The 25,627-nt window shown below is 53.0% G+C and overlaps 1 protein-coding gene across 10 annotated transcripts in view; it reads right to left on the minus strand.

Annotated features, from left to right (window-relative positions):
• Nucleotides 1-25,159, minus strand: part of POC1A (POC1 centriolar protein A) — a 79,724-nt gene extending 54,565 nt beyond the window's left edge. The window contains exons 1-7 of one of the 10 annotated variants that reach the window (XR_611838.4): nt 24,518-25,143; nt 21,179-21,263; nt 19,976-20,147; nt 19,370-19,549; nt 17,149-17,256; nt 16,010-16,125; nt 8,333-8,466 (exon numbers count right to left, since the gene is read on the minus strand). Coding sequence is in view for 8 of the 10 variants with exons in the window: in XM_008972147.4 (XP_008970395.2) it covers nt 8,333-8,466; nt 16,010-16,125; nt 17,149-17,256; nt 19,370-19,549; nt 19,976-20,147; nt 21,179-21,263; nt 24,518-24,535 (813 nt within the window). In the remaining 2 variants the exon portion in view is untranslated. Of the gene's footprint in view, nt 1-8,332; nt 8,467-16,009; nt 16,126-17,148; nt 17,257-19,369; nt 19,550-19,975; nt 20,148-21,178; nt 21,335-24,517 lie in introns of all 10 variants that reach the window. The other 9 variants (XR_004670566.3, XM_008972147.4, XM_003818770.5 and 6 more) reach the window with 9 other exon arrangements.
• Between the last annotated feature and the right edge of the window lie 468 nt (nt 25,160-25,627).

Consider the following 25,627-nt stretch of genomic DNA (forward strand, 5'->3'; position numbering starts at 1 on the left):
ACACATCATCTTCTGTTGCCAATTTCCAGACCTAAAAAGGACCCACATTGCCTGGTTTCTTCAAACAACAAAGTATCAACAGAGAAAGATTTTTTTTTAAGGCAAAACAAAGGAGCCCATGGTGATTAGATTTCACAGTCGTGCTGGCTCTCGCTCTGCTGCTCCGGCAGCTCACACTGACCTCACTGCTCTCCTCATCCTCCTCACCTTCTCCCGCCTGACTCTCAGAGGCCCGGTATGCCTGAACTCTGACTGCATGCCCACAACAGCTATGCTGGCAAACCCACCACCACCTCTCACGCGTTGCAAAATATTTTGTGTTGGCTCTCATATGCACAGTCTTCCAGTGAACAGATAGGATTGTCACACCACATGCCCCTCAGTCAGAGGTAAAAGCAGAGTGGCCATTACACAGAGAACGGGACTGAGGAGGCCCAACAGGCCTCTGGGGTGAGTGCTGTGGTCTCCAACCCCTGTGCTCAGACAGAGAGACAACAATCCAACTCACTGGGATGCTTCTTCCAGAGCCCCACCAGGAGGCTCCTGCACTCACTTACCAGGGTCTGCTGTGAACTGGGCTCTCATGGCTGAGTGGGGCCCATAGGAGGCCATCATAACTCCACAGACGGGGAGTGACCTCCTGTCCCTGGCCGAAGACACCTGCTCCCAGCCCTCAACTCTGGGCTGCTGGCAGGGGACAGAGGGCCAGGCCAACCTCTTAGTTTCTTAGTGTGAAATATATGAGCCGTTCTCTCTCTGCATGTCCTCTCACCTCTCACAGGAGGTGCCCGACCACCCAAGCCAGGTGTGACCCTCCTGAGCATCAAAACAGTCCTCCAAAATGCCTAGACAGGAGCTACAGAGCTCTCACAGAAACAAGGGAGGGGTGGCCCACTCCCAGAGCTGCCCTCCACCTGGGGTGGACAGAAGGATGGCCCACTGGCCCAGCCACTGTCACACAGCCACCTCCCCTCCTTGAAGGTGCATCCCCTTTGCTGCTGCTATCCCAACCTCAACCTAGGGCCCAGCATGGCGCAAGCACCCCATAAGCATCAGTGGGTCTCCTACTCTGAGCCTGCAAGTTCCCACCAACTAAGCCTCAAAGCATAGCCCTGAGCACAGACAGCAGCGCCTGTGCAGGTCTGGGTCCAGGGCAGGGGCTGCTCACCCACACGGGGTCAGGGGGAGGGTGGCGGGGGCGCATGGCACCGTGTGCAGCTCAGTCACTCTACAGCGACATGCACACCAACTGCACAGCCACAAACACCAGATTTAACTCCCCACCCACAACCCGCCCACCATCCTCTCCCAAATAGCTCTAGAGAACTTAAACCAAGTAAGTGTGGCTCAAGATTATGTTTCAGAAAATACAGAAAGATAAATCTGTATTTCTAGCACACTGCCCCCCACGCTTGCCACACATGGGGCTGTGAGGGCCTCACACGGGGCCTGAGGCTCTGAACAACCGTGGTAGTTGGTAGGGAAGCCCTTCCCTCTCCTGACCAGTGTTCCCTTCTGTAAAATGAGGGGGTGAGATGGGATCATGAGCCTCCATTGCAGCTCTGACAACCCAAGTCTGTATGACATCCAGTGAGAGGCAGGGACTCCCTTTCCTCCTGCTTAACGTCACAGTTGTGTCACACCCCCTGACCAAGACTTTCCAGAGCCTCAAATAGGGCACTGGCACCAGTGCCACCACGCGGGTCTCCTGATCCACCCAGCCATCCTCCAGGAGTCAGGCCCTTGAGATGACTGGAAGGACAGGCCTGACAAAGGGCAGTGCACATGGACGTGTACACCAAGGCACCCGGCAAAGCAAACCCACGAGGGCAGCTGGTGGGGACACGAGTCTGGGTCGGGGAGTCTCCCCAGCCCCTAACCAGGGGACAGATTCCATGAGCTGTGTGACAAGAGAAGCCAAAGCAAAATGTTCTGGGGGAGACAACAACCCTAAGCAAAAGTAAAAGGCAGATGAACCCCTGAGAGATTCCGAAGGTGCACAGGAGAGGAAACGCGCACCTCCAACCCTGGGGCAGAGGCCACAGCCCCATGCCGGAAATGGGGCAGCTAAGGCACCAGACACCCCCATGGGCCTGTTTTTCTAACAAACGGACTGCCCACCCACTCAGCATCACCAGGACCGTGTCCACAACAGAAACTTCTAATGCCCTTTTAAAGAGCTCTCACCTAAAACGGCATGACATCATTTTCCATGAGCTCAAGTGGAAAGGGATTAATATCTATGAGGACCTACTGTGTCCGGTGCTGGGAAATTTAGACACATCCTCTCCTACCATGAGGCAGACAATGGGATGTCAGTCTCACAGATAAGAAAAGAGACTCAGCAAAGTCAAGGTCTTGCCCAATGTCACATAAAAAGAGGCAACACTGGAATCATCTGACCCAGTGCCCAAGCCCATTCCTCCTCCCCTCCTGAAGCTCAGGCTGTTTCAGATGAACAAGATGGGAGAGGACCGATGGTTTTTCAAAACCAGAAATGGGTGGGTACAAACTGTTTGTTCCTAAAAATACTGGGGTTTTCCTGAGAAAGCTAAGTATCATCCCCCACCAGACAAGGCTGTGTAACCTCCCCAGCTGAACATATCCCAGCACTTGGCCTCAATCAAAGATGTTTGCAAAGGTGACCGATACAGGCTCTGGTGTTCCCAGGGCAAAGGCTGTGGAAGGAGGGCAATGCACCATAACCTGCAGGCAGCACCTCCCACATCTGTCCACTCTCCTCTCAGGATGGGCAGATTTGAGAGGCAGAGGGCCCTTTACCACCCAGAGTCCCCAAGCCAGGACTGCAGGAGAGAAGCACCAGAATTCTTCAGGGCCACAATAAACTTGTAACCAACATCCACCCCTGCTATGGTGTGAATGTTTTTGTCCCCAACAAAATTGATACTGAAATTGAATCCCCAGCCAGGCATGGTGGCTCACGCCTGTAATCCCAGCACTTTGGGAGACCAAGGAAGGCAGATCACTTGAGGTCAGGAGTTCGAGACCAGCCTGGCCAACATGGTGAAACCCTGTCTCTACTAAAAACGCAAAAAATTAGCCGGGCATGGTGGCGTGCACGTGTAATCCCAACTACTCGGGAGGCTGAGGTGGGAGGATCGCTTGAACCTGGGAGACGGAGGTTGCAGTGAGCCGAGTTCACGCCACTGCACCCCAGCCTGGGCAACAGAGTGAGACTCCATCTCAAAAAAAAAGAAAGAAAGAAAGAAAGAAATTGAATCCCCAAGGTAACAGTGTTGGGAGGTGTGGCCTTTGGGAAGTGATTGAGTCACAAGGGCTCCGCCCTCATGAAGGGGATTAGGTGCACTTATGAAAGGGCTTGACAAAGGGAGTTTGGTCCTTTCCGCCCTTCCACCTTCTGCATGTGAGGACAGTGTTACTCCCCTCAGAGGATGCAGCATTCAAGCCCCATCTCGGAAGCAGAGGGCAGCCTTCCCCAACGCTAGTACCTTGATCTGGGACTTCCAGCATCTGGAACTGAGAAATAACTTTCTGTTCTTGATAAGTTACCCAGTCTCCGGTATTTTATTACAACAGCACAGAACAGACTAAGATAACCCCTTACTCTCACAAAATGAGCCTGCACAAACAAAAGGCCTCTCAAATGGGCCGATGTGTGCCACTCATGTGCCAGAGAGCTACCAAACCACCCGCACGCTGACTCCTGGCTGATAACCTGCCCTCAACACCAGCACACAGGTCCAGCCCAGGAGACCCAGGGCTACACTGGGTGATACTCATCTTAGCTGGCACTTGGCAAGTCCCTCTGTCCTGCTGCTCCCTGTACCTTAGGAGACAACTGAAAGGTAAATCGGGGTGAGTTTGGCCTCAACTCAGACAATAGAGTTGCAGCCCAACAGCACTGCACCCTGACCCTCCTTTTTCTACCCCAAACCTCCCCCACAGTTTCCCCAGAGGGCTTGCTGGGGCCCTTCTCCTGGCACCCGCAGAGCCCCCATGCCCAGGTCAAGGTCTGCCTCATCCCACAGCAGCTCCCTGTGGCTGACCTCACTGCTGCTCACCCCCAGCCTGCACTGTCCACTTCTCAGATGCAGAAATGGAAGCTGTCCCACCGGCCCTAAGATGCAGTAGCCCTCTCTCTCGCAGCTCTCCCAAGCCATCTCTGAGGACACAGCAGGTCCCCTGCGTCCAAACCAAAGTTTCATGGGGCTCCCTTCTGTTGGATCAGAATGGGGTCATGTAGCAGCAAGATGGGGACACAAGCCGACATAAGCCTGCTGGTACCCTACCTAGACCTGTGAGCTAAACACAAGAGTGACATCCGTGGGAGTTACGTGGATCTCATGAAGATGGAGTAGAGTGGTGGTTACCAGGGCTGGGATGGGGAAGGGGAGCCAGGGAATGAAGGGGTTAAAAAAAAGAGAATATAAATGTATTTATTACCACTGAACTGTACACTTAAAAATGGTAAAGATGGTGAATTATACACATATGTTACCCCAGTAAAGATAAATAAGTAAATAAAAACAAGAAGGCTGGGTGCAGTGGCTCAGGCCTCTAATTCCAGCACTTTGGGAGGCTGAGGCAGGTGGATCACCTGAGGTCAGGAGTTTGAGACCAGCCTGGCCAACATGGTGAAACCCCGTCTCTACTAAAAATACAAAAATTAGCCGGGTGTGGTGGCGGGTGCCTGTAATCCCAGCTACTAGGGAGGCTGAGGCAGGAGAATCGCTTGAACCCAGGAGGTGGAGGTTGCAGTGAGCTGAGATCGCACCACTGCACTCCAGCCTGGGCGACAGGGCGAAACTGTCTCTGAATGAATGAATGAAAGAAACAAGAGTGAAATTACAAATAGAATTTTAAAAGTCATATGTACATGTGATAGAAACTGCATAGACACAGGTACTTGTCCCAGCTCTGGCACCCTAGAAGTCATAAGACCCCCTACTAATCCAGACAGCTCTCATTTTCACCACCTGGACTCAAAAAAAAAAAATGCTTTCCAATCTGCCATCCTCCTTATCCACAGGACAGAAGCCCCAGGCACCCAAGACCCACTCAGGAGCCCCAGGCTGCTCAGCCACACAATTCAGGAAGTGGCTGATAGCAGCTGCGCTCCATCAGGCCCTTGGCCACCAGGACCCCACCACATCGCCACCTCCCAGAACAGAATGTGAAAGATGAAGTCACCAAAGAACCAGCTGCACATCTTCCTGGAAGGTCTGAGTGAGTGGGAGCCCATGAGGACTCTATACCCGCTGCAGAGTGCCCAGGCAGAACCCAGCCCCTTTGTCAGCAGGCCCCTGTGATGTGGCCTCCAGCCAGGCCCTCATCAGTAATGAACATCCTCGGAACCAGTTGGGTGACAACACAGGCCCAGCCCCTACGGATTTCTACCCCCAGCTGGAGCAAAGCCACCTCTGATCCTAGCCACAGATCTCCATAAGCACTAGGTATTCTGTCCAGCCAGTGGACCCCGTATCTTAACCAAATCCCCAAATTAAGGTTCCTCGATTGCACTATGCTCCCTTGGGAAGCCAACATTAGCTGAATCTGTTTTTTGGGGGGTTTTCTGTTTTGAGACAGTGTCTTGCTTTGTCACCCAGGCTGGAGTACAGTGGCACAATCACAGATCACTGCAGCCCCAGCTTCCCAGGCTCAAGCAATCCTCCCACTTCAGCCTCCCCCGAAAGTGCTGGGATGACAGGAGTGAGCTACCACACCTGGCCCATTAGCTGATTCTGAATCACTCCAAATCCAGGGGCAGAGCTAAGCATGACAAGGAGCCACAGCAAACGCTGGCAGACCTGGGTCCCAGGGGTGCCAGGCTGTGGTATGGAGGTGAGCTGGTCTTTGCTGGAAGTAAGTAAGGCCTTCTCCTGGGCATCCCTGCCCCATACGTACTCACACACTCACACCCCTACCTCAGCCCTCAGCCTGGCTCTTCAATCATGCTGCTGCACATCATTAGTAAGGACCCCAAAAGAAAGCCCTCTCAAGGCAGCAACCCCACAGTGCAGGTGGGAGGGGCGCAGGAATCAGGCCAGGTTTGTCCGCATCGGGACCTTTCAACCCAGGCCAGCTGTAGAACCCGGTGTTGACTTGCCACCACCAGTTGGAGTGCATGGTTGGTCTCACCATGGGTCTTAAAGAGGAGGGATGGGAGAGAATCAGCCTCTAGAAAGGAGCAAGGATTAAAGTAAGTGCAGAGGTGGGGAAAGAGTCAGGGTGACCCTGGGCAATTTGTCTTCCTGAATCAGTTTGCAGAACCCTGAGCAAGCCAGGCCCAGGGGTTCCTACACCTGGATACCTGGAGTACCCCACACAGGGGCTGGGTGTCGTCGGTATCCCAGGACAAAGAACCCTTAAAACTTGTGGTAAATCAATCCTAAGTTCCTGTATTTGATAGGGAGTTTAGGGGGCTGGGAGAAGAAAATAATTTGAGCCTCATACGCTGACTCCCACCTTCATCTGAGCTGTACCCTGGGAGATGGGCAGGGCCTACCCACCTTCACCTGCCCTCCAAGCACTCTCTAAGACTCAGTCTACCTCTCAGCCAGCCTAACTCGTCTCATGCTGCCTTCAGCTCTGTCAGCCTCCCTGTGGAGTCCCCCTCTTCCCAGGCCAGGAAGCCCAGGAAGTAGAGCTATAACATCCATTTCCTATCCCTGGTGCCCAGCCCCGTGAGCTAGAGAGCCGATGATGAATGAACAAACAGACAGATGGCAAAATGAACAGAGGTCGTCAGTTCGTTTCTCTTCTTCTCCTTTCCTCTGGGCATTGTGAGCCTGGTGCCCTGAAGAAGAAATGACCCAGCCCTATCCACACCCCAAACCATCAGCTGTCCCTTGGCCTGGTTCCCGTATCTCTAGATTTAATAGCAGACAAGTGACCACACAAGGCAATGCGCCATGGTCCTTGCCTCACTTCCCGGAGAGAACAATGTCAATAGCTTTCGTTTATGTGCCAGATGCGATGCTAGAACACCGGGAATGACATTTTAGATCCCACATTCAAGTGTTTTCAGGCTAAGCGTGAGTTAGCTGTTTAAAGAACACTCACAAAAAGAGGTGATCACTTGATAGGCATCTGTTTCAAACTGTTTCTGAGTTTTGTTTTGTTTTTTTTAGGGGAGCAGGAGCGGTAGCAGCATTCACATGATTTTCAAATGCCCTCCTGGGCATAAGATCCCAAACGGTTACACATGAATCTGTATAACTTGCTTGTCCAGGGGCTTGGCTTGTGAACAGGCTTACACCAGGGCCAGCAGCCACCCCCTCTGGATGTGCTGGCCCAGGGAGAACAGGCCCACTAGTCCTGCACACTGGATATGTCTCTGACAGGGAAGGCAAGGGGTCACAACAAGGCTGGGGGCAGCAAGCAGCCTCCAGACCTTGAGGAAGTAGAAGAAAAGGCCTATGTCCCCATCCCCTAGTCATAGCCAAATGGCCCCCAGGTACCCTAACTCAGATGGCAGTGGAAACCCAAACAACAGCTCAGAAAGCACCAGGCTAGACACCTCAGACTTAGCTGATAGTCTAAGACACATAAGCACCCCCAGGGCCTCCCTCAGCGTGGCAGGCAGATTAGAGACAGACTTGAATTCAATGGACTCCAGACCTCCCATCTCAAGTGGGCATGGTGACTACGCCCCAACAGGAGACATTCTGACGACCGCTCTGATCAGGAGGGCTCGGACACTACTTCCTAGTGGAAGTACTAGATGTGAAAGGCCCGGACCCAGGCCAGTTCCTGGGGAGAACTGCATGTGGCCTACTTCCCACAGCCAGCCCCCAGGGACCCAGCCCACCCAGGGAGACCAGGGAACCGGCTGCTTTGAAGCTCATTCAGAAAGGAGGCCTTTGCTTCCTTGATTCCATTCCAGGAATTCTCAAACGACAAACATGAAGAAGACTTCCCTTCTTCGTCCCAGCCTCTGCAAGACACCTGAGGTTGCCTCAGTCTCTAGACACACTGATGTCTGCCAGTCCGAGGGCCTCCAGGAAACCCTGATGTCAACTCAGAGCATGGATTCCAAGGCTCAACTCAACCTCTGGACCAAGGGATGGCTGAGGCCATTAGGGGACAGATTCCATTCAGGCCCCTAAGGGGCGGCTTGCTAACCATGCCCAGATGCAGCCCCCAACCCTTGCCCAATTCAACTCTTATATACCCTTCTCAGCTGCACCAGTCCCAGGCCCAGCAATCTGCCCAGGTCACACGGAAATGCCTCCATCCATCTCCCTGCAGGCTGTGTGGGTGACAAGCCTGTTTCTGCATCTTGCCCACTGCCCAGACAGTGAAGGTACCACCACTCCACACCACTCAGCACCTGGCCGACACCTCTCACCTGATGCCCGTGGAGTGTGTAGAGCAGCCGGCCCTCCATCAGGTCCAGGATCTTCAGGGTTGAGTCACTGGAGGCTGTGATCAGGTAGTTTCCCGACGGGTGGAAAGAGAGCCCGTTCACTGCTGCACTGTGCACTGGGGGAAGGACATCAGTCAGGTGCTGGCTAGGAGGCACAGGGAGCACAGCTGAAGCCCAAGACGGGCAATCAGGGCCAATCGAGGCTCAGCACAGGCCTGATGGGGCTGGGTCAGGATGGTCATTGCTCAAAAGAGCTGTGGGGAACCCAACAAGGATTTCCCAGGAGAGGGGCACAATCGAAGAACAGGAAAAGGCCTGTTCAGAGCCAAGGGCAGGCAGTGGAAGACAGGCAGACAGAAACAGATGCAAAAACCAGAGGCAGCAGACGATTCCTCCATCCTCTCCCACAGCACCAAGCAGTCAAGCTGGAGCAGAATAGAGTACTCAAACATACAAACATAGCCTTTGGTCTGCCCGATATACTCTTTCTTTAAAGAAACCAATGGAAAACAAAACCCTTCAAATGTCAATACAATGCCACTGCCATACAGGAAGGACGTGTGTGGGGGCAGACGAGCAGAAAGCTAAGACACTCTTAGGAAGCAGTCAGGCCTGCATTCGGACCCCAAGCCTCCTGCCTGGGCTCACCCCATGACGTTTTTGAGAGACAGAGTCTCGCTCTGTCGCCCAGACTGGAGTGCAGTGGTGCGACCTCAGCTCACTGCAGCCTCCGTCTCCTGGGTTCAAGAGATTCTCCTGCCTCAGCCTCCTGAGTAGCTGAGACTACAGGTGTGCCACTACATCCAGCTGATTTTTGTATTTTTAGTAGAGATGGGGTCTCACCATGTTAACCAGGCTGGTCTCAAACTCCTGACCTCAGATGATCCACCTGCCTCGGCCTCTCAAGGTGCTGAGATTACAGCCGTGAGCCACCACATCCATCGTGAGCAAGCATCTTAACCACATTGAGCCTCAGTTTCTCCATCTGTACCATAGCACCTATGTGTAAGAGGTACTGTGTGGATGCTACTAAGTTAAGCACATGAGGTCTTTGCAGAGTGAGCCATCCAATGCCAACATGGATGTTCCTCTCCTTTGCCCCCTGTGTTCCATGCAACTCAAGGTCCTGCCACTTCACCCACTCAACAGCTTGGCCCTGTCCATGACTCTCTTTTCCCTACCATCTCAGGCTAACCCCACCATCTTTTCTGGTGTCCCTCACTCTCCAAGAGCCGGCCACCCCAGCTCTGTCGATTGCCCCAGCCGTAGAACTTTTTTACCCCTTGTTTCCAATGGGCCTGGGAGACTCTTGCCCTCCCCTTTCCCTGACCTTAAAGCTCAGTACTGGAAGCTGCCTTCTCCAGGAAGCCTCCCCTGGCCTCCCGATTAGGGCCACCCCCTTCATTTGTCCTTCCAAAGCCCCACAAGCCTCCCATCGGTTCACTCTTCACATTCACATGCAACTATCTGACTCACATCTGGATCTCCCATGAGACCATGAACTCCATCAGGCAGGGGTGGTAAGTCCCTGGCACCAAGCAGGACTCAGAAAGTGGTTGGTGAGCAGGTGCTTAAGCTGGGTATCCAGAAGCCCCAGCAGGTTACACAACTCTCCCTCAAGGTCAAGAGCATGTTCTAGGTGAAGCTGGGGGCACACCTAGGCAGTCTACATGGGGACAGAGCAACTCCACAGCCAATGCATGGATCGGCTGTATCACAGCCTCCTAGGGTGCCTTCTGAGGAAAACCCCAGTGTCTTTCTTCCCATTACCAGAGGCCCAGTGAGGAAAACCAGTGGGGCTAAAATAACCATGACCCTGCCAAGTCAGAATTGCCACCAACATAAAGGCAGATTCAAAACCAACCGTCATCTTAGCACTGAAAGGCTGTAAGAACCACTACTGGGTTGGTAAACACACCCAACACGAAACGGCCCTCAACAAGGCCCACAGGGTGCACGCAGTCCCTCAGATGCCAGCCCAGCTGATGTGCCGATGTGCCGGGGAGTCTGGATACGTGTTCCCAGGCACACTTAGGGGGAAACAGCCAAGGCTTTACGTAACATGATATTTATATCTGAACAACACCCTCCAAGCGCCAGGATCTCCAGGAGGCAGGCTGGAGAGGGACCAGTGGGGTCTCTGAAGCCAGCTCTTGGAGGCAGAATTCAGAGACCCCCCCCACCAGAAAGTCTGCACTGGGATGAAGGCCACCTCCACCCCTCCATGAGCAGAAGCTGCCAGAGGAACAGCCGGTGGCAGGAGGGTGCAGAAGGGAGGGCATGCTCAGGGAGCTCTGGGCTTTCCAGCACCATCAAGGTGGCAGGGTCAGTGTATGGATGCCACACCAGAGGCCCCCACCTGGTCAAGCCCATCCAAGGGAAAGAATCTCTCCCAGAAGAAGGGCAACAGAATCTCCACTCCACATAAATGCCAGGAATACCCAAGCCTGGATAGAAACACCTAGAACCATTTACTCCAGAAGAGGGGCTGGCCTGGCATGCCAGGCTTTGGGGGATACCCCAGACACCAGGACCCAACCCACCTTTCCCCACTTGCTCTCCTGCCTCACCCACTGGCCGCACCAGCCTCCACTCTCACTCCTCCTGCCTCTGTGGAGGTGGTGGGGAGCGGGTAGTCTATGGAGGCCTCATCGTAAGAACCACCCCTGCATGAGAGTCTACCACGAAGGCTAGGCTGTCCCATGAGGGCATGAGCCTTCTATCATGATGCCTTGAGCGCCAAATGTCTGAGAATGATCCACTTTTTGTCAAGTCCAAAGCCGCAGGCCTCTGCTTGGCTCCATGGCAGATATCAGTGATGACACACACTGCCACCTGGGTGGTAGCTGTGAGCTTGTGGCTCTTATCCCATCTCCACCCCAAAGAGAGAACTCTGACTCCAGGTCAGAGATACACCAACATCAAACTTCTACAGATCCTCAGGGACCCAGGGATGAGGGCACCACAGCCCCTGCTCCCAAATACCAAGAACTAGTCATGGTTTGTGGGCAGTAGGTGGTCTAAGCAGAGACCTGAGTACACCCATTCCATGCTGCTCTGCCTGTAGAGGCTTGGGCAAACCTAGGCCCACTACCTAACGGACTGCAAACCAGCCAAGGGCCCAGAGAAAGCCTGGGTGCCCAAGCAGGAGGTTCCTCTCTAGAGGAGGCCATGCCAGGGCCAAGCCCCACCCCAACATCCTTCCACAAAAGGACTGCTCATTTTCCCCAGGGTGGTCTCTTGCGATGCGCAACTGATGTTACTAGTGACACAGTGGCTCTGGGTTGACAAGAGGCTTTGGATTCATACCACAAAGGTGCTCTGATACCAGCAGCAAAGGACACCCAAAACACTCCTCTGTGTAAATGCCGTGTAAATGCTCACTTCAGGACAGTGGGAGAGTAGGTTGGCTAGATCAGGTGGGACAGCACCACTGTACCCCAATCAACCCTTTTAGTCTCAAAACACCCAGTACAGGGTACAGGCCTGCCCTGCTAGCTGCAACTACTTAAAACCCTCCGGCCGGGCATGGTGACTCACGCCTGTAATCCCAGCACTTTGGGAGGCCGAGGTGGGAGGATTGCTTGAGCTCAGGAGTTCAAGACCAGCCTGGGAAATACGGTGAGACCCCAACCCCATCTCTGAAAGAAAAAAAAAAAAAGACAAAACCCTCCATGACAATGTATCAGGCCAGGCGGGGGTGCAGGGCTGCACTAAAGACCAACGGACAGAGAGCTTGGGACTGTATGAGTTCTAAGCCCTGCTGACAGCCAGCCAAAGAGACCACCTCTCCCAGGGAGCCTGGAGAGTAAATGACTAGAGTCACCAAAGTGCAAGGAACCGAGCGTGAGCCTGTCAACAGAATGCCAGACTCAAAGGCCCTGAGGTGGAGACTCAGACCCATAGCTTTCTAGCTGTGTGACTGTGGGCTGCATGCTCCACATCTGTGAAATGGAGGGTAGACCTACTTTGCTAGCCACCCAGGCCTGTCACTGGATAATGGACCTGCACGTGCTGTAAGGCACGAAGCACATTACAGGTTCTGGGATGGGCGCTGCTGCTCAGATGCCTGAACAGTCTTAACGTGGGCTCAGAGCATATGGAGCTAACCCACCACCACAGGGATTGGCACTCCCAGGGCTCCACCAGCCCAACTCCTTGCTGAATTGAGAAATCAGAACTGCTCTCTGCAGTGATAGGCCAGAGCCAAGAAACTCCTTACCTAGGAGAGTCAGCCAGCGCAAGACAAATGGCTCCAGCTGCCTCCATAGCCCAAAGCCCCAAGTGGGCTTCAACTCCAACAACCCTAGCAAGAACAGGAAGTGCCCTCATAGAGCACAACTATGGATGGCTGGATGCAGGCAGGCTGGGGCTTGCTAGCCACACACTGCAGTATCATTAACCAAATCCTCTCACAAGAGCCCATCAGCGTCCAACACCCGAAGGCCATTCTGGAAGTGCCTGATGCCCATCCAGAGTCACTAGGGGAGACACTGCATGTCACTGTGTCCGTAGGTTTCCCTTGGGTTTCCTAGGGATCAGGGACAGAAAGAGGATCAGGCATCTGTTTCCAGAGTACTGGGAGCCCTTGCTGGGGAATGAGCCTCCAAAGAGATTCCACTGCGCCTATGGGGGTGGGGGAGCCACTTGGGTAGAGGGTTTCCCCCTAGTTTCAGCTAAAGGTTTTCTGGGGAGCCCCAAGACCAGAGCAGACCTGGCCATGTCCTCCCATCAGCAGAGGATGAGAGGTATGTTCCCCCTACCCAGGGAGCTCAGATCAACCTGGCTCACTGCACCCCTAAGGGTCAGCCTAGAGGCTATGGGATGACTCCGCTATCCTGTGAACACCCACCACTGGCCACGGCATTGAGCAGGGAGCTCAGGGGGAACCGGCTGTGTTTATGGGGTACTCCAAATCCCGCTAAGCCTCCAATCTACACTAGGGGTGGCTTAGGGATGAGACACTGCAGGCCCACTGAGAGGCTGTCATAAGAGGCAAGGCCAGAAGCACAAGCAGACTGCAATCTCCCAGCAGGGCCTGTCAGCCCACACACTCAGCTCCACTCAGGACTCAGCCCCTGGAGCTCATCTGAGTCCATCCACACCTCCCCAACCCTGCCATCATGGAGATCCGCCCCTGCCCTCCGCCAAGCCTGCTCCCTCCAGGTCCCCAGCTCCCTCTCCCCAGTACCCACCGCTCTCCTCGGCTGCTCTGCATTGCTCCACCTCCTGACAACCCTCTTCACAAGACCCCACTCTCCTTCACTCCCCAGCCTCTGCCCTCCTCAGCTCTCCCATGCTTGGAGACGGGGTTCATACCTCTCACTCTGGCTGCTTTGTGGACCTTTATCTTCTGTGGCCCCTCAATTATAGGGGCACAGAATGTGACCTCAGCCATTCTCACATCCCAGATCCCTGGGTCCAGCTGGCCCCTCCACCCCAACAGGGTCAGCTTCTCTGCTTCTACTCAACCTCTGCAACCCATCCCCCACTCTGATGCCAGCCCCTACTTTGATACCGGGCACAGCCGGACACCTACCCATCACTGGGACACATGGGGCACACCAGCCCCCAACCCCAGCAGGCTCTGGACACCGCTATCCTCTCAGATGTCCTTCTTCCCTTCATACCTTAAATGACGAGGCTAGTCCTAGCACTGCCAATCAGGCCACATCTTTGGGACCCCGAGCCGGAGATGGCATCCAAGGCCCTTCCCAAGGGGTACCTGCTGTTATACCCGTGAACACCAGGCCCAGGCTCCTGATCCATCAGAGATGGGTCTGGACCCTCCCAGGGTCACCTAGACATCCTCTCTGCCCAGTGTCAGGACTTATGTAGCACAAACCACATACCCAGCCCTGTGTTATAATCCTTTTGTGGCTTTTCCCATCAGAGCCTCACAAAGCCATGAGGAAGGCCTACTGGCACCCCCTTTACAGAAAGGAACCACAGCATGTGCTCCTGACCACTGTCCTGCCTCATCGCCTTCCACTCCCATCTCTCCCTGTCCAAGTCCTCCCTCCTCTGCACCTGCCCACGTTCCCCAGGCAGCTGTGCAGATGTGCCCCATCCCCAAGCCCCAGCCCTTCACTCAGGCCTGGCCCAGAGCAGAAGGCTGAAGGAAGGATAGGAAAGATATGGGCTCCAAGTGGAGGCAAGCCCCACTGCTCTTCTGTTCCAGAAGCCTCTGTCTGAAAGAGCATTGGTAACAAACCTCAGGGCTTCCTATGGAGGGGGGTGGGGTGGGGGAACAGGTTCTTGTGGCTGGCCCCTGCCACCTGGTGGTGCTGTAGGGTACTACAGGCCTTAACCAGCCAGGTTGGCCTCACCAGCCCAGACAGGACCAAGACAGTGTCATTGCCATCATCACTAACATTGTACCTCCTTCCCCCCATTTTGTGCCAGCCACCCTCTCAATTCTTGATATGAAACAACTCATTAAACCTCCCAACACCTCCTGTGAGACAGGCCCCATCATTGTCCCAGAGGCCCCACAGAGTCAAATGACCTGCCCAATATCACACAGCCAGGAATGCTTTAAAAGCCAGCTGCAGAGCCCACTCTCCACCATGTGCTGTTCAAGATTAGGATCTTCTCCCCATTCTGGGAAGGTGTGCTCACCTCTGTTACCCCAAAGAAAGTGCTGTACTTGAACACCAGGAGTCAGCTAGGAAGGGTGTGTGTGTGGCAGGGGTGGGTGGGGTCAGAACCCCACACCTGTGTCCAGCCATGTCCTTCCCATTTCAGGTGTGGCTTAAGGAAGCGAGCCCAAGAACTTTAAGCTTAGTCCCAGGTTAACAACCACGGTTCTTCAAACAACTCCAGCTCTGCCTCCTTCCTGGTCTCGGCCCTGGTCCAGTCTTGCTCATCTCTGTTTTGCCAGCTACACAATTCCCAGTTTCTCCAATGACCCCTCACCAGCTCCCTTCCCTGAGCCCATCCCTGGAACTGGGGCGCCTCATGGCCCTGCCCACTCATACTTGCTCTCAGGCCAGTTCCCTACCCAGTACTCTCAGCTAACTCATCCTGGGCATGTCTAAGTCTGCCCTCGCCCTCCAACTCCCACCTGGAGCCTGACATGAGCCCATGCCCACTGCCCGCCACCCTGCCTTCCAAGGGCTACCATCCTGGGCCTGGCCCCTAGCTAAGTCAACCCTCCCTATGACTCTACATCTGTGGAGGACACTGTAAGACCAGAGGTGGCCACGGTCCCACCAATGCTGGCCTCTACTGACAGCCCTGTTCCCTTTACCACAGGTCAAGGGCTGTCACCTTGGCCCTGGAGGGCAGAGCCTCCATCACCAGGAAAGGCAAGTGGCATGCCCCTGAGAAGTGGTCCTCAAGGGAAGCCCTGACCAGAGCCCCAGTGAGGACTCCCCATCTGGCCCTGCAGTATGTGTGAGATTCTGCCACTTCGGAGGTGAGCATTGACTGGCTCAGTGGAAGCCAGGTAGCACCAGGCTCCATCTCCTGGCCAAGGTTCCAAGCCAGGCCAGCCATGCCACAGACTCCCACCCCTGGAATCCCAACAAACCCAGGACACCTTCCTGCCCAAGGCCATCTCAGACCCATTTAAGCACTACAGCACAGGACAACATCCAACACCATCACAGTCCCACCAGGGCTGCCCTTGGGCCCAGGAGGCTGTTCACCACTCACAATGATAATGCTGCAGCAGCCGGTGAGTCCGCACGTCCCACACCTTCACTGTGTTGTCCATGCCGGCAGCGGCAATGCACGTCCCACTGGGGTGGAAGTCCACATAGGTGACAAAGCTGGAAAGACAGGGGCCACTATGCACTATAGGAGGTCTGCCCTGGTTCAGGACGGACCCAGAAACATTTGGTGCTTTCCCCATCCCTGTGTCCTGCCCATGCTGTTCCCTCGACCCAGACACCTCCTTTCTGTCACATTTGTTTACCAGGTGGCCAAGGGAGAGCAAGAAGTAAAAGGTGAGAACAGTGGCCAGCAACAAACTAAGGTGGACTGACCAGGGAGCACATCCCACCGCCAATTTTCAATACAAGTTGAGAGAGCTATCTTCAAACCCAAAAGTCAGCCAGGCTCCCCTGGGATTTTCAAAGTTGGAGCTGGTACCCTTCCCAGGGGTGGCTGCAGGGCAGATCCTGCCAGCTGAGGCACAGGTGGGAAGGTCCAGCAGGACTACAGGGCCATTGGCCCACCCCTCTCTAGGAGACAGGCCAAGGACCCTCACCACACCCATATGTGATACCCAGGCTGGTACCATGTCCACCTCTCAAGGAGAAACCCTTGTGGCTCCCAGCCCAACAAAGAAGGGCAGAAGCTGGGGTCTCTACTCAAATGTAGGCACCTCTCTCTCCTGATGATGTGGCACAATATGAACAGCCACCATCTGCTACAAGAACCCAACAAGAATTTTGTAAAGCCATCATCATGGATAACATACCAAGAGGCTTTAAAATGTAGTTTGGGCGACTGAGTGTCAACTGCTGACAGACAGACATGTTGTAATCCTGAGAACCAGAAAGTGAAGGAGAAAAAGAGGAGCACAAATAATTACACAGCTCCAAAGAATTGCATGGCTTGAGGTTAAGCACTCCTGCTATTTGTGGGATGGGGCCAAAGCTTCCATCCACACAGCAAAAGATACAATGCTAGGTTGCCAGACCTCGCAAAAAGCACCAGACAAGGGGCAGCAGTGATAAGGCTGCTGGTCCCACGGCTCCAGCCACTGAAGGCCACTGGGCCTCCTTATGCCCAGGTCTGTGCTCTGTGTTTGAGCGCCTACAGGTGGAGGACAGCATCTGGGGACTCACCCGCCATGCTCGCAATACGAGTGGACACATTCCCGGCTGCTCTTGTCCCACAGTTTAACAGTCTTGTCATCACTGGCAGACACGATGAGCCGCCCGTCGGGGGAGAACCTGAACCGGGTGGGGCACAAGTCACATCACAGACTAACAGACGACATGGGCGCCACACACCTTCTTCCACAGCCACTCTTCCCCGAGTGCCTACTATCTGCCTGCAGGAACCACCCAGGGTCACATGCCCTGCTGTGATTTTTTTTTTTTTAATTTGAATACCCTAATTTGTCTTTTCAGGAACAAATGCATTGCATCCTAGGAGGCAATGTTACTTCTGTTTATTTGGTCATATCTTAAATTATACTTTGTTTCTGAAAATAGTTAACTTTTAGCACATCATTTTTCTTTTTTCCTTCTAAAGAGTTTTTCAGGAAACTGTGACTAAATTTTGTTTTTGTTTTTGTTTTGTTTTTTAGACAGGGTATTGCTCTGTCACCCAGGCTGGAGTGCAGTGGTGTGATCTCAGCTCACTGCAGCCTCTGCCTCCTGGGCTCAAGAGATCCTCCCACCTAAGCCTCCTGAGCGCTGGGACTACAGGCGTGCACCACCACACCCAGCTAATTTTATTTTATTTTATTTTATTGTAGAGATGGGAGTCTCACTATGTTGCCCAGGCTGGTCCTCTAACTCCTGGAGTCAAAGGATCCTCCCACCTCATCCACCCAAAGTGCTAGGATTACAGACATGCGCCTTCAAGCTCGGCCTATGACTTAATTTTAAATGTTATAAAAATGTTTCCTTTATTTTTTTCTTCCTGAATCTGTGAAACTTATTGATCTTTCCTGTTGCTCTTGTTTTCGTTTTCTTACGTAGCTTCATGAGCAAATAGCCCCTCTCCCATCCCAACAGCAAACTCTGACCAAAAGGGAAAAAGAGAAATTCTTCCTGACTTAGAGGAAAACCAAACATAAATAAACAAAAAAAAAAGAAAAAAAAAAAGGTGCCTGCCTCACGAGTGAGCACAGAGCAGCCTCATGCACATAAAGCCCCAGCACTGCCCCGACGCACAGCACATGGCAACATGAAGCCGACTGCCTGCCGGCAACATTTGCATAAAGGTGGCCAAAAGCTCACCATCAGTGTCATTACTCTGGGACCAGGTCCTCCGAGTCTACATTTGACTCAAGTGCGGGTCAGCAAGACACAATCTGCCAACAAAAGGCATGAGGTCCTGGGGACTGCCACCAAAGGCCCAGTATGGACTTGACACCCCAGTTTGCTGGCCTGGCCCCTCCTGATCTCAGGACCCTAGTCATAAAGCCTCTAAGAGCCATCAGGGGTCTCCCAGGACAAAGGAATGGGGGTGCCCTGGAGAACAGTAACTTGTATGGGGTCCCCAGAAGAACACAGCTCAATAGTCCCCAACTTCTGACTCATGTGGTTTCCTAATGTCACCTGGCACCCCAACCCCTTCCTCTGAAGCAAAGATATTTGACCCATAGGGAAGCTCTGTTGAAAGGAATAAAATAAGCTAGAAGTAGGACTATCTGTCTGCAATTCTTGGACCTTGAAAGGTCCTTTGGGTTACCTGGCCCGCTGTGTGCACAGCACTGGCTCCCTGGCCAGCAGGAAGGCTAGCCTCCAGGCTAAGCCCCCCATCTCCGAAGCCTGGGCCCCCATCTGGGAGCTCTGGAGCAAAATCATCCCCTGAGAACATCCCAGAGGAAAGTAGGCAAGCCTTACTGTCAGAGAGAGTTGGGTTCAAACTCCAGCTCTGCCACAGACCCACCGTGTGCTCTGGGACAAGATACTACTGTTCTGAGCCCCCATTTCCTCATCTGCAAAATGGAAATGCACCTAGCTTGCAGAACTGTCTTAAGGAACAAAAAGAAAATGTGTAGTGGTAGTACTGAAAGTACCTAATTGTTTTTGATAATAAATGGCCCCTGTTGACCCAGTTTGTGCTTTGCCAACACAGATGTCAGAGGGTCATCATGGCTGACTATGGACTAACTTACATGTCATGCATCAGCTCCATGAAGCTTCTCGACAACTTACAATGCAGGAGCTATTATTGTTCCCATTTTACAGATAAGGAAACTGAGGCTGAGGAAGCTTAAACAATGCCTAAGTAACTTGCCCGAGGTCATAAGTTGGTACCTAGCAGCCCCTGGGCCAGCCCCCAACCCCCAGGGTTCCTCCAAGGGTCTCCAGACAGAACAATGCTCACTTGGCACAGCGGACCCAGTTGATATGCTGGCTCAGGGAGAACAGGAATTTCTGGCGATGAGTTGCCCACACTTTGACTGTCTTGTCGTCAGAGGCTGTCACGAAGGACTGGCCATCACTGCAGAAGTGGACACTCCTCACTGTGGCTGTGTGTGCACGAAACACAGTGGACTCACCTTTGCTACAAGGACAGGCATCCAAGAGTAAGGAAACCCATAACAGTGACATGAGAGCCCATAAGCACATCAAAGCTCTCCTACTCCTCAAGCACCCCTCCCAAAGTCAGTCAAGCCCGAGTACCCCAGTCTCCACAAGGGAAAGCCAGAGCCTCTCCTATATGAACAGAGCACCATCTCTAGGCCCCACCCACATGAACACAGCATCAGGTGGCATTTCTTTAGGGATAGATGGGGTAAGCCCAGAACTCCTCTTCCAACCCTGAGGGGAGGGCTCCAACTGCAGCCCCAGCCTCTGATGGCACCTCTTCCAAAGCAGAGTAGAAGTCCCACTGTGACCAGTCCAGAGCCAAGCTAGGGGACCTGGGTGGGGATGGCTCTGGCACCAGGGCCCCAGACTCCAACAAGCCTCCTCAAAGTGTACGACTCACACATTGGGTACCCAGATGCGGACAGTCTTGTCTCGGGAGCCGGAAGCAAGCAGGTGTCCCGAAGGAGAGAAGTTCACACAGGTGACGGCATCCTTGTGGCCAGTGAAGCGGTAGGCGCGTGACTGCGGCTTCATGTGCCAGACCATGAGGCATGAGTCCATGGAGCCACTGGCTGAGGACAGTGGGTGATGCTATGACCTACAGCTCTAACAGGCTTCAAGCCTCCACCAAGACATTGGAGAGGCAGGGGGAGCAACTGGCCCAGCTCCATCTTCCCTGGCATCCACAAACAGACCGTGAGAAGTCTCCCATGGAGCAGAGCACATCTCGAGGTATGGTCTGGAGGTGGAGAGCCTGTGGCCCAGAGTTCTCCAAGGAGCACACCCACATGGGAATAAGACCGAGGCCCTTCCCATGCTAGCCTTGGACTGCAATCCAGAGCTCTGGGAAAACTCATTCCCATGGGGCCCAGGGTCTCCCCCCAGACACATCCTGAGGGCACCAGAGAGCAAGTCCTCCCCAGCTGGGAAGCCAGCCCCTCCCATTGAGAGGGCCCAACTCAGTACGAAGCCTAAAGGAGGTCCCCAAAACTGATCAAAAATCACTTCAGTTCCCGCTTAACCTTTACACATCAGAGGGTCTTGATGACAGGATGAAGGGGCAAGCCTCCTCTGCAGGAACCAGAAAGCGCAGTCATAAAAGCTGTGTACGAAACCTCATGCAACCAAGGAAGGGGGACAGTCAGCTGCAGCATAAGAGCAGTGGGGTCGAGGGGGGTGCCCATCTCTGCTCAACAGCCTTCTCACTGACAAGGCTCTTCAACAAGAAGGTGTGCCTTATTACTGTGGGCAACAGAATCAGTAAAGCTTCAAGGAAAAGGAGTCACTGTTTAGGGCCCACACCAAAAGACAGACCCAAAAGGTGGCTAGGGTGTGCAGAAAAGACCCAGATCCCAGTCCCACCCTCAAAAGCTGTGTGGCCTTAGCAAGGCCCCTAACCTCTCTGACCCTCAGGCTCTGCATGTAAAATGGAGCTCATGAAGCCCAGTGCCCAAAGAGCTGGCAAGCAGAAGCAAGACTAGAAGCAGGTCTAGACAAAGCTGTGCAGTCCTTGTGCTCTGCTTCCCACCCACCACCCCTCCGAGGTAAAAACTTGGCCTGTTCAGCTCATAACCTAGCACCTAGACAAGGTGCCTCTTCTTACCCAGCTGCTTTGTGTTGATACTGAAGTCCACACAGGTAACTGCATCTCGGTGGCCCTTAAAATGCCTTTCCAGCGAGGGGTCCTCCTGAGAGAGAGCCAGGGTCAAATGTGTGAAGCCTGGGTGAGGAAGGGGCTTCCCCAGGGCCAGCACTCTTCCTACAACAGCCGGGGGAGTAGGGTTAAAAATGCTCAAGGCATGATCTTATATAAAGAAAATCCTAAGGAATCCACTTAGGATTAGTTTTTACTAGGAATAGTTTTTACTATTTGAATTAATACATCAACTGTGGAAATGCTTCAACAAAAACAAAAAAGAACACATGAGTTCAGCAAAGTTGCAAGATACAAAATCAAGACACAAAAATCAACTTTCTGTACACTAGCAATGAATAATCCAAAAAATAAAACTATGATACATAAAAAAAATAGGAATATTTTAAATTAGCCGGGCATGGTGGCAGGCGCCTGTAATCCCAGTTACTCAGGAGGCTGAGGCAGGAGAATGGTGTGAACCCAGGAGGCGGAGCTTGCAGTGAGCAGAGATTGTGCCACTGCACTCCAGCCTGGGTGACAGAGCGAGACTCCGTCTCAAAAAAAAAAAAAAAAATAGGAATAATTTAACAAAAGAAGTGCAGGACTTGAACAGTAAAGACGACAAAACATCACTAAGAGAAATGAAAGAAGACTTAAAAAATGGAAAGACATTCCACATTCATGAACAGGAAGACTTACTATTGTTAAGATACAATACTACGATACTCCTCAGATTGATCTACCGGTTCCACATAATTCCTATCAAAATCCCTGGTGTCTTTTTTGCAGAAACTGACAAGCTGCTCCCAAGATTCACATGAAAATGCAAGACACCCAGAAAAAAAAAAAAAACAATCTTTAAAAACAAACAAACAAACGAACAAACAAAAAAAACAGATACTATAGAAAGCAATTTGGCAGTTCCTCAAAAAGTTAAACATAGGTCAGGTGCAGTGGCTCACACCTGTAATCCCCACACTTTGGGAGGCTGAGGCAGGAGGATCACTTTAAGGCAGGGGTTCAAGACCAACCTGGGCAACACAGCAAGACCCTGACCCTACAAAAAAAATTAAAGAATTAGCCACACGTAGTGGCTCATGCCTGTATTCTCAGCTACTCAGGAGGGTGAGGTGGGAGGACTGCTTGAGCACAGGAGTTCAAGGTTGCAGTGAGCTGTGATCACATCACTGCACTCCAGCCTGGGCAACAGAGCAAGACCCTGACTAAAAAAAAGTAGTTAGCCGGGCACAGTGGCTCACGCCTGTAATCCCAGCACTTTAGGAGGCCAAGGCGGGCAGATTACCTGAGGTCAAGAGTTCAAGATCAGCCTGGCCAACATGGTGAAAACCCCTCTCTACTAAAAATACAAAAATTAGCTAGGCATGGTGGTGGGCGCCTATAGTCCCAGCTATTTGGGAGGCTAAAGCAGGAGAATCGCTTGAACCCAGGAGGAGGAGGTTGTAGTGAGCCGAGATCGCACCAGTGCACTCCAGCCTGGATGACAGAGTGAGACTCCTAATCAAAAAATAAATAAATAAAATAAATATAAATAAATAAAATAAAAAATAAAGTAGTTAAACGTGGTTAGCAAATGACCCAGCAATTCTAGGTAAATACCCCAAAGAGTTGAAAACATGGTTTACACAAAAACTTGTACACAAATGTTCAGAGCAGCATTTTCCTTAATAGCCAACAAGTGATTGAACCCAAATGATCCATCAACACATGACTGAATAAACCAAATGTAGCATATTCATACAACAGAATATTATTCAGCCATAAAACGGACTGAAGTGCTGATGCTTGCTGCAACATGGATGAACCTTGAAAACATGCTAACTGAAAGAAGTCAAACACCAAAGGCCACATTTTGTCTGATTCCATTCATATGAAAAGTTCAGAATAGTCAAATCTATAGAGACAGAAAGTATTAATATATTAGTTTGCCAAGGGTTGGGAGAAAATGGGGAAAGGGAAGAAGTGGCATGACTGTTATTGAGTATGGAGTTTCTTTTTGGGATGATGAAAATATTCTGGAATTAGTGATTACAGTTGCACAACACTGTGAATGTACTAAAAACTACTGAAATGTACACTTTAAAAGGTGAATTCTGTGGTGTATGAATAACTTAATAAAGTTAAAACACCAGAGAGAATACTCCGGAGACTCTCTCCATCCAATAGCAGCTTGTGTCTTAACACTTGAAGGGTTATAATTCAGCCATCCAAACATCTCCCCCTACTCTAAGTATCAGAAACCTCAAAGAAGCATTTTGGGTGCTCCAGGAAGCCCAAAGGCTCCTCCTGGGAAAGGATGTCCTTGGGGCACAGCAAAGCCACTGCCACCCTACAGAGCAGTAACCAGAACAAAGGCCCTATGGCCTTGTGCCCAGCTCCACCCCTAAAGCACCTGTCAGAGTCTCCTTTCAACAACAGAGGGAGGAGCAGCTGGGGGAGGGTCCCCAACAGAGCCTTCTGCTCTCACCTAAGCTTCTTGAAAGAACATGCGTAAGAGAGTGTCCGCCTCTAGGCTCAGTGGGCAGAGGCAAGTTCAGGTCCACCCCTGACCAGTAGGTCCCATGGTATCTCTCAACACCGCCTCCCCTCTGTAGTTCCCTGCATGTGGGCCTCATCTCCCTCAACAGTGGTTTATACATGAGGGGACAGGAAGGGAGGTAGAGTACCAGATTAGGAGTCAAAAGGTCTGTATCCTAGCCTGGAATCTCCGTCCATGTCCTCAAGTGCCTCAGGGCATCACAGGCTACCACCCAGCCTCCCTGACTCTCCAATCAGCCAGAGGGCCTTGCCCGTTCAAAGAAATCTCTCGAAATGAGGACCTCTGGAGGAATGTGAACTCAGAGAGGGCGGCTCCGCCCCGCTCACACTGCAGGCCCGGGCATCCCAGCGTCCTGCTGTACCTACCTGCTGGAGCAGGGTGTACCCTCAACAAGACCCCACGCAGCCACCCACTGCTAAGGACGTGGAGAATGGCTAGAGAGGCCCGATACCGGCCCCAGGTCACACATGAGTCGGGACTTGGTCGTGTGTCCCTCGCTAGGATGCAAACTATGGAGGCAGAGGCCTGTTTGTTCGCTCCAGAAACCCAGCGCAGGGCCTGGCACGCAGGAGGCGCTCAGAAAGTGCCCGACCCAGCGCCCCCTGCGCAGACGGTAAACTGGACCTGAAGAGGACCACCCTGGAACCTGGCGCCCCGCCCGCCCCTCGCAGCCATCGCTCTGGCCACTAGGCGCCCAGTGTCCCAGCGGGGAGACTGAGGCCTGGGGAGTTGCTCTCGGCTGGGCTTACCGCGCAGGGCGCAGCCATGGCGGGGCTGGCGACGCCGAAGGCAGCTGCGGTGGCCGTTGCGGCCCGTTCAGTTTCCGCGCCCCCAACGGCCACCAATAGCAACGCGGGCCGCGTCGGCACGCCCCGCCCACCGCAATTAAAGGAGAAGCGCCTCAGCTTTTTGCCCGACGACTGGAAGCAGAGCTGTATGACCGGCGGCCGGCGCCACGGTCTCCGTGCCCAGTTCCCCAAGCCCAGACAACCCACAGACAGCGCAGCCAAAAGCCTCTGTCCGCCGCCACTCGTTCCGCCTGAGAAATTAAAAGACCCAGGATGAAGGGTTCACCCCACCAGCCCGTCGTCCGGCTACTCTAACGGCGAGCGCAGCCTGCTGGGAAATGCAGTTCCAAGCCGCCCACGCCCCTATGTCTGGAGGAAGGTGGAGCTACAGTTCCCAACGTGACGTGAGGGCGGGCCGGGTTTTACCACCCGAAGCGACGGCCTTAAGGATCCCGGAAGCGGAGGACACGTGGGTTGCTGTAACCAGATTGCCTTAAAGCACCCGCGCGCGCCGGCGCAGCCAGATTTTCCCCGCAGGAACCTATTGAGAGCTGAGTATTCGCCCCTCGGGAACTCTCAGTGGTTCGCCGTCCGAACGTTCTTAAGACAAGTGTCGATTTAAAATAACATGAGTTACTCGGAATCACAACCATGGAGTGGAGAGATCAAGGTTCGATTCTCAGTTCTCGCCCTGATTGGCTGTGTGATCTCAGGAAAAACGCCTCTGCTCTGTGCCCCGGTTTCCCCATTTGTAACACGAGGGAGTGTGGTGCAGCCCGGCCCTGTCAGGATCCTTAAGGCCTCAGAAGCTGTTAGAAACCCAGTCTTTAAAAGAAGGAGAGGCCGGGCTCAGTGGCTCACGCCTGTAATCTCAGCACTTTGCCACTTTGGGAGGCCGAGGTGGGTGGATCACCTGAGGTCAGGAGTATGAGACCAGCCTGGCCAACATGGTGAAACCCCATGTCTACTAAAAATACAAAAATTAGCCGGGCGTGGTGGCACGCGCCTGTAAACCCAGCTACTCGGGAGGCTGAGGGAGGAGAATTGTTCGAACTCCGGAGGCAGAGGTTG

This window comes from Pan paniscus, chromosome 2, assembly GCF_029289425.2.
Source record: "Pan paniscus chromosome 2, NHGRI_mPanPan1-v2.0_pri, whole genome shotgun sequence".
Lineage (NCBI taxonomy): Eukaryota > Metazoa > Chordata > Mammalia > Primates > Hominidae > Pan > Pan paniscus.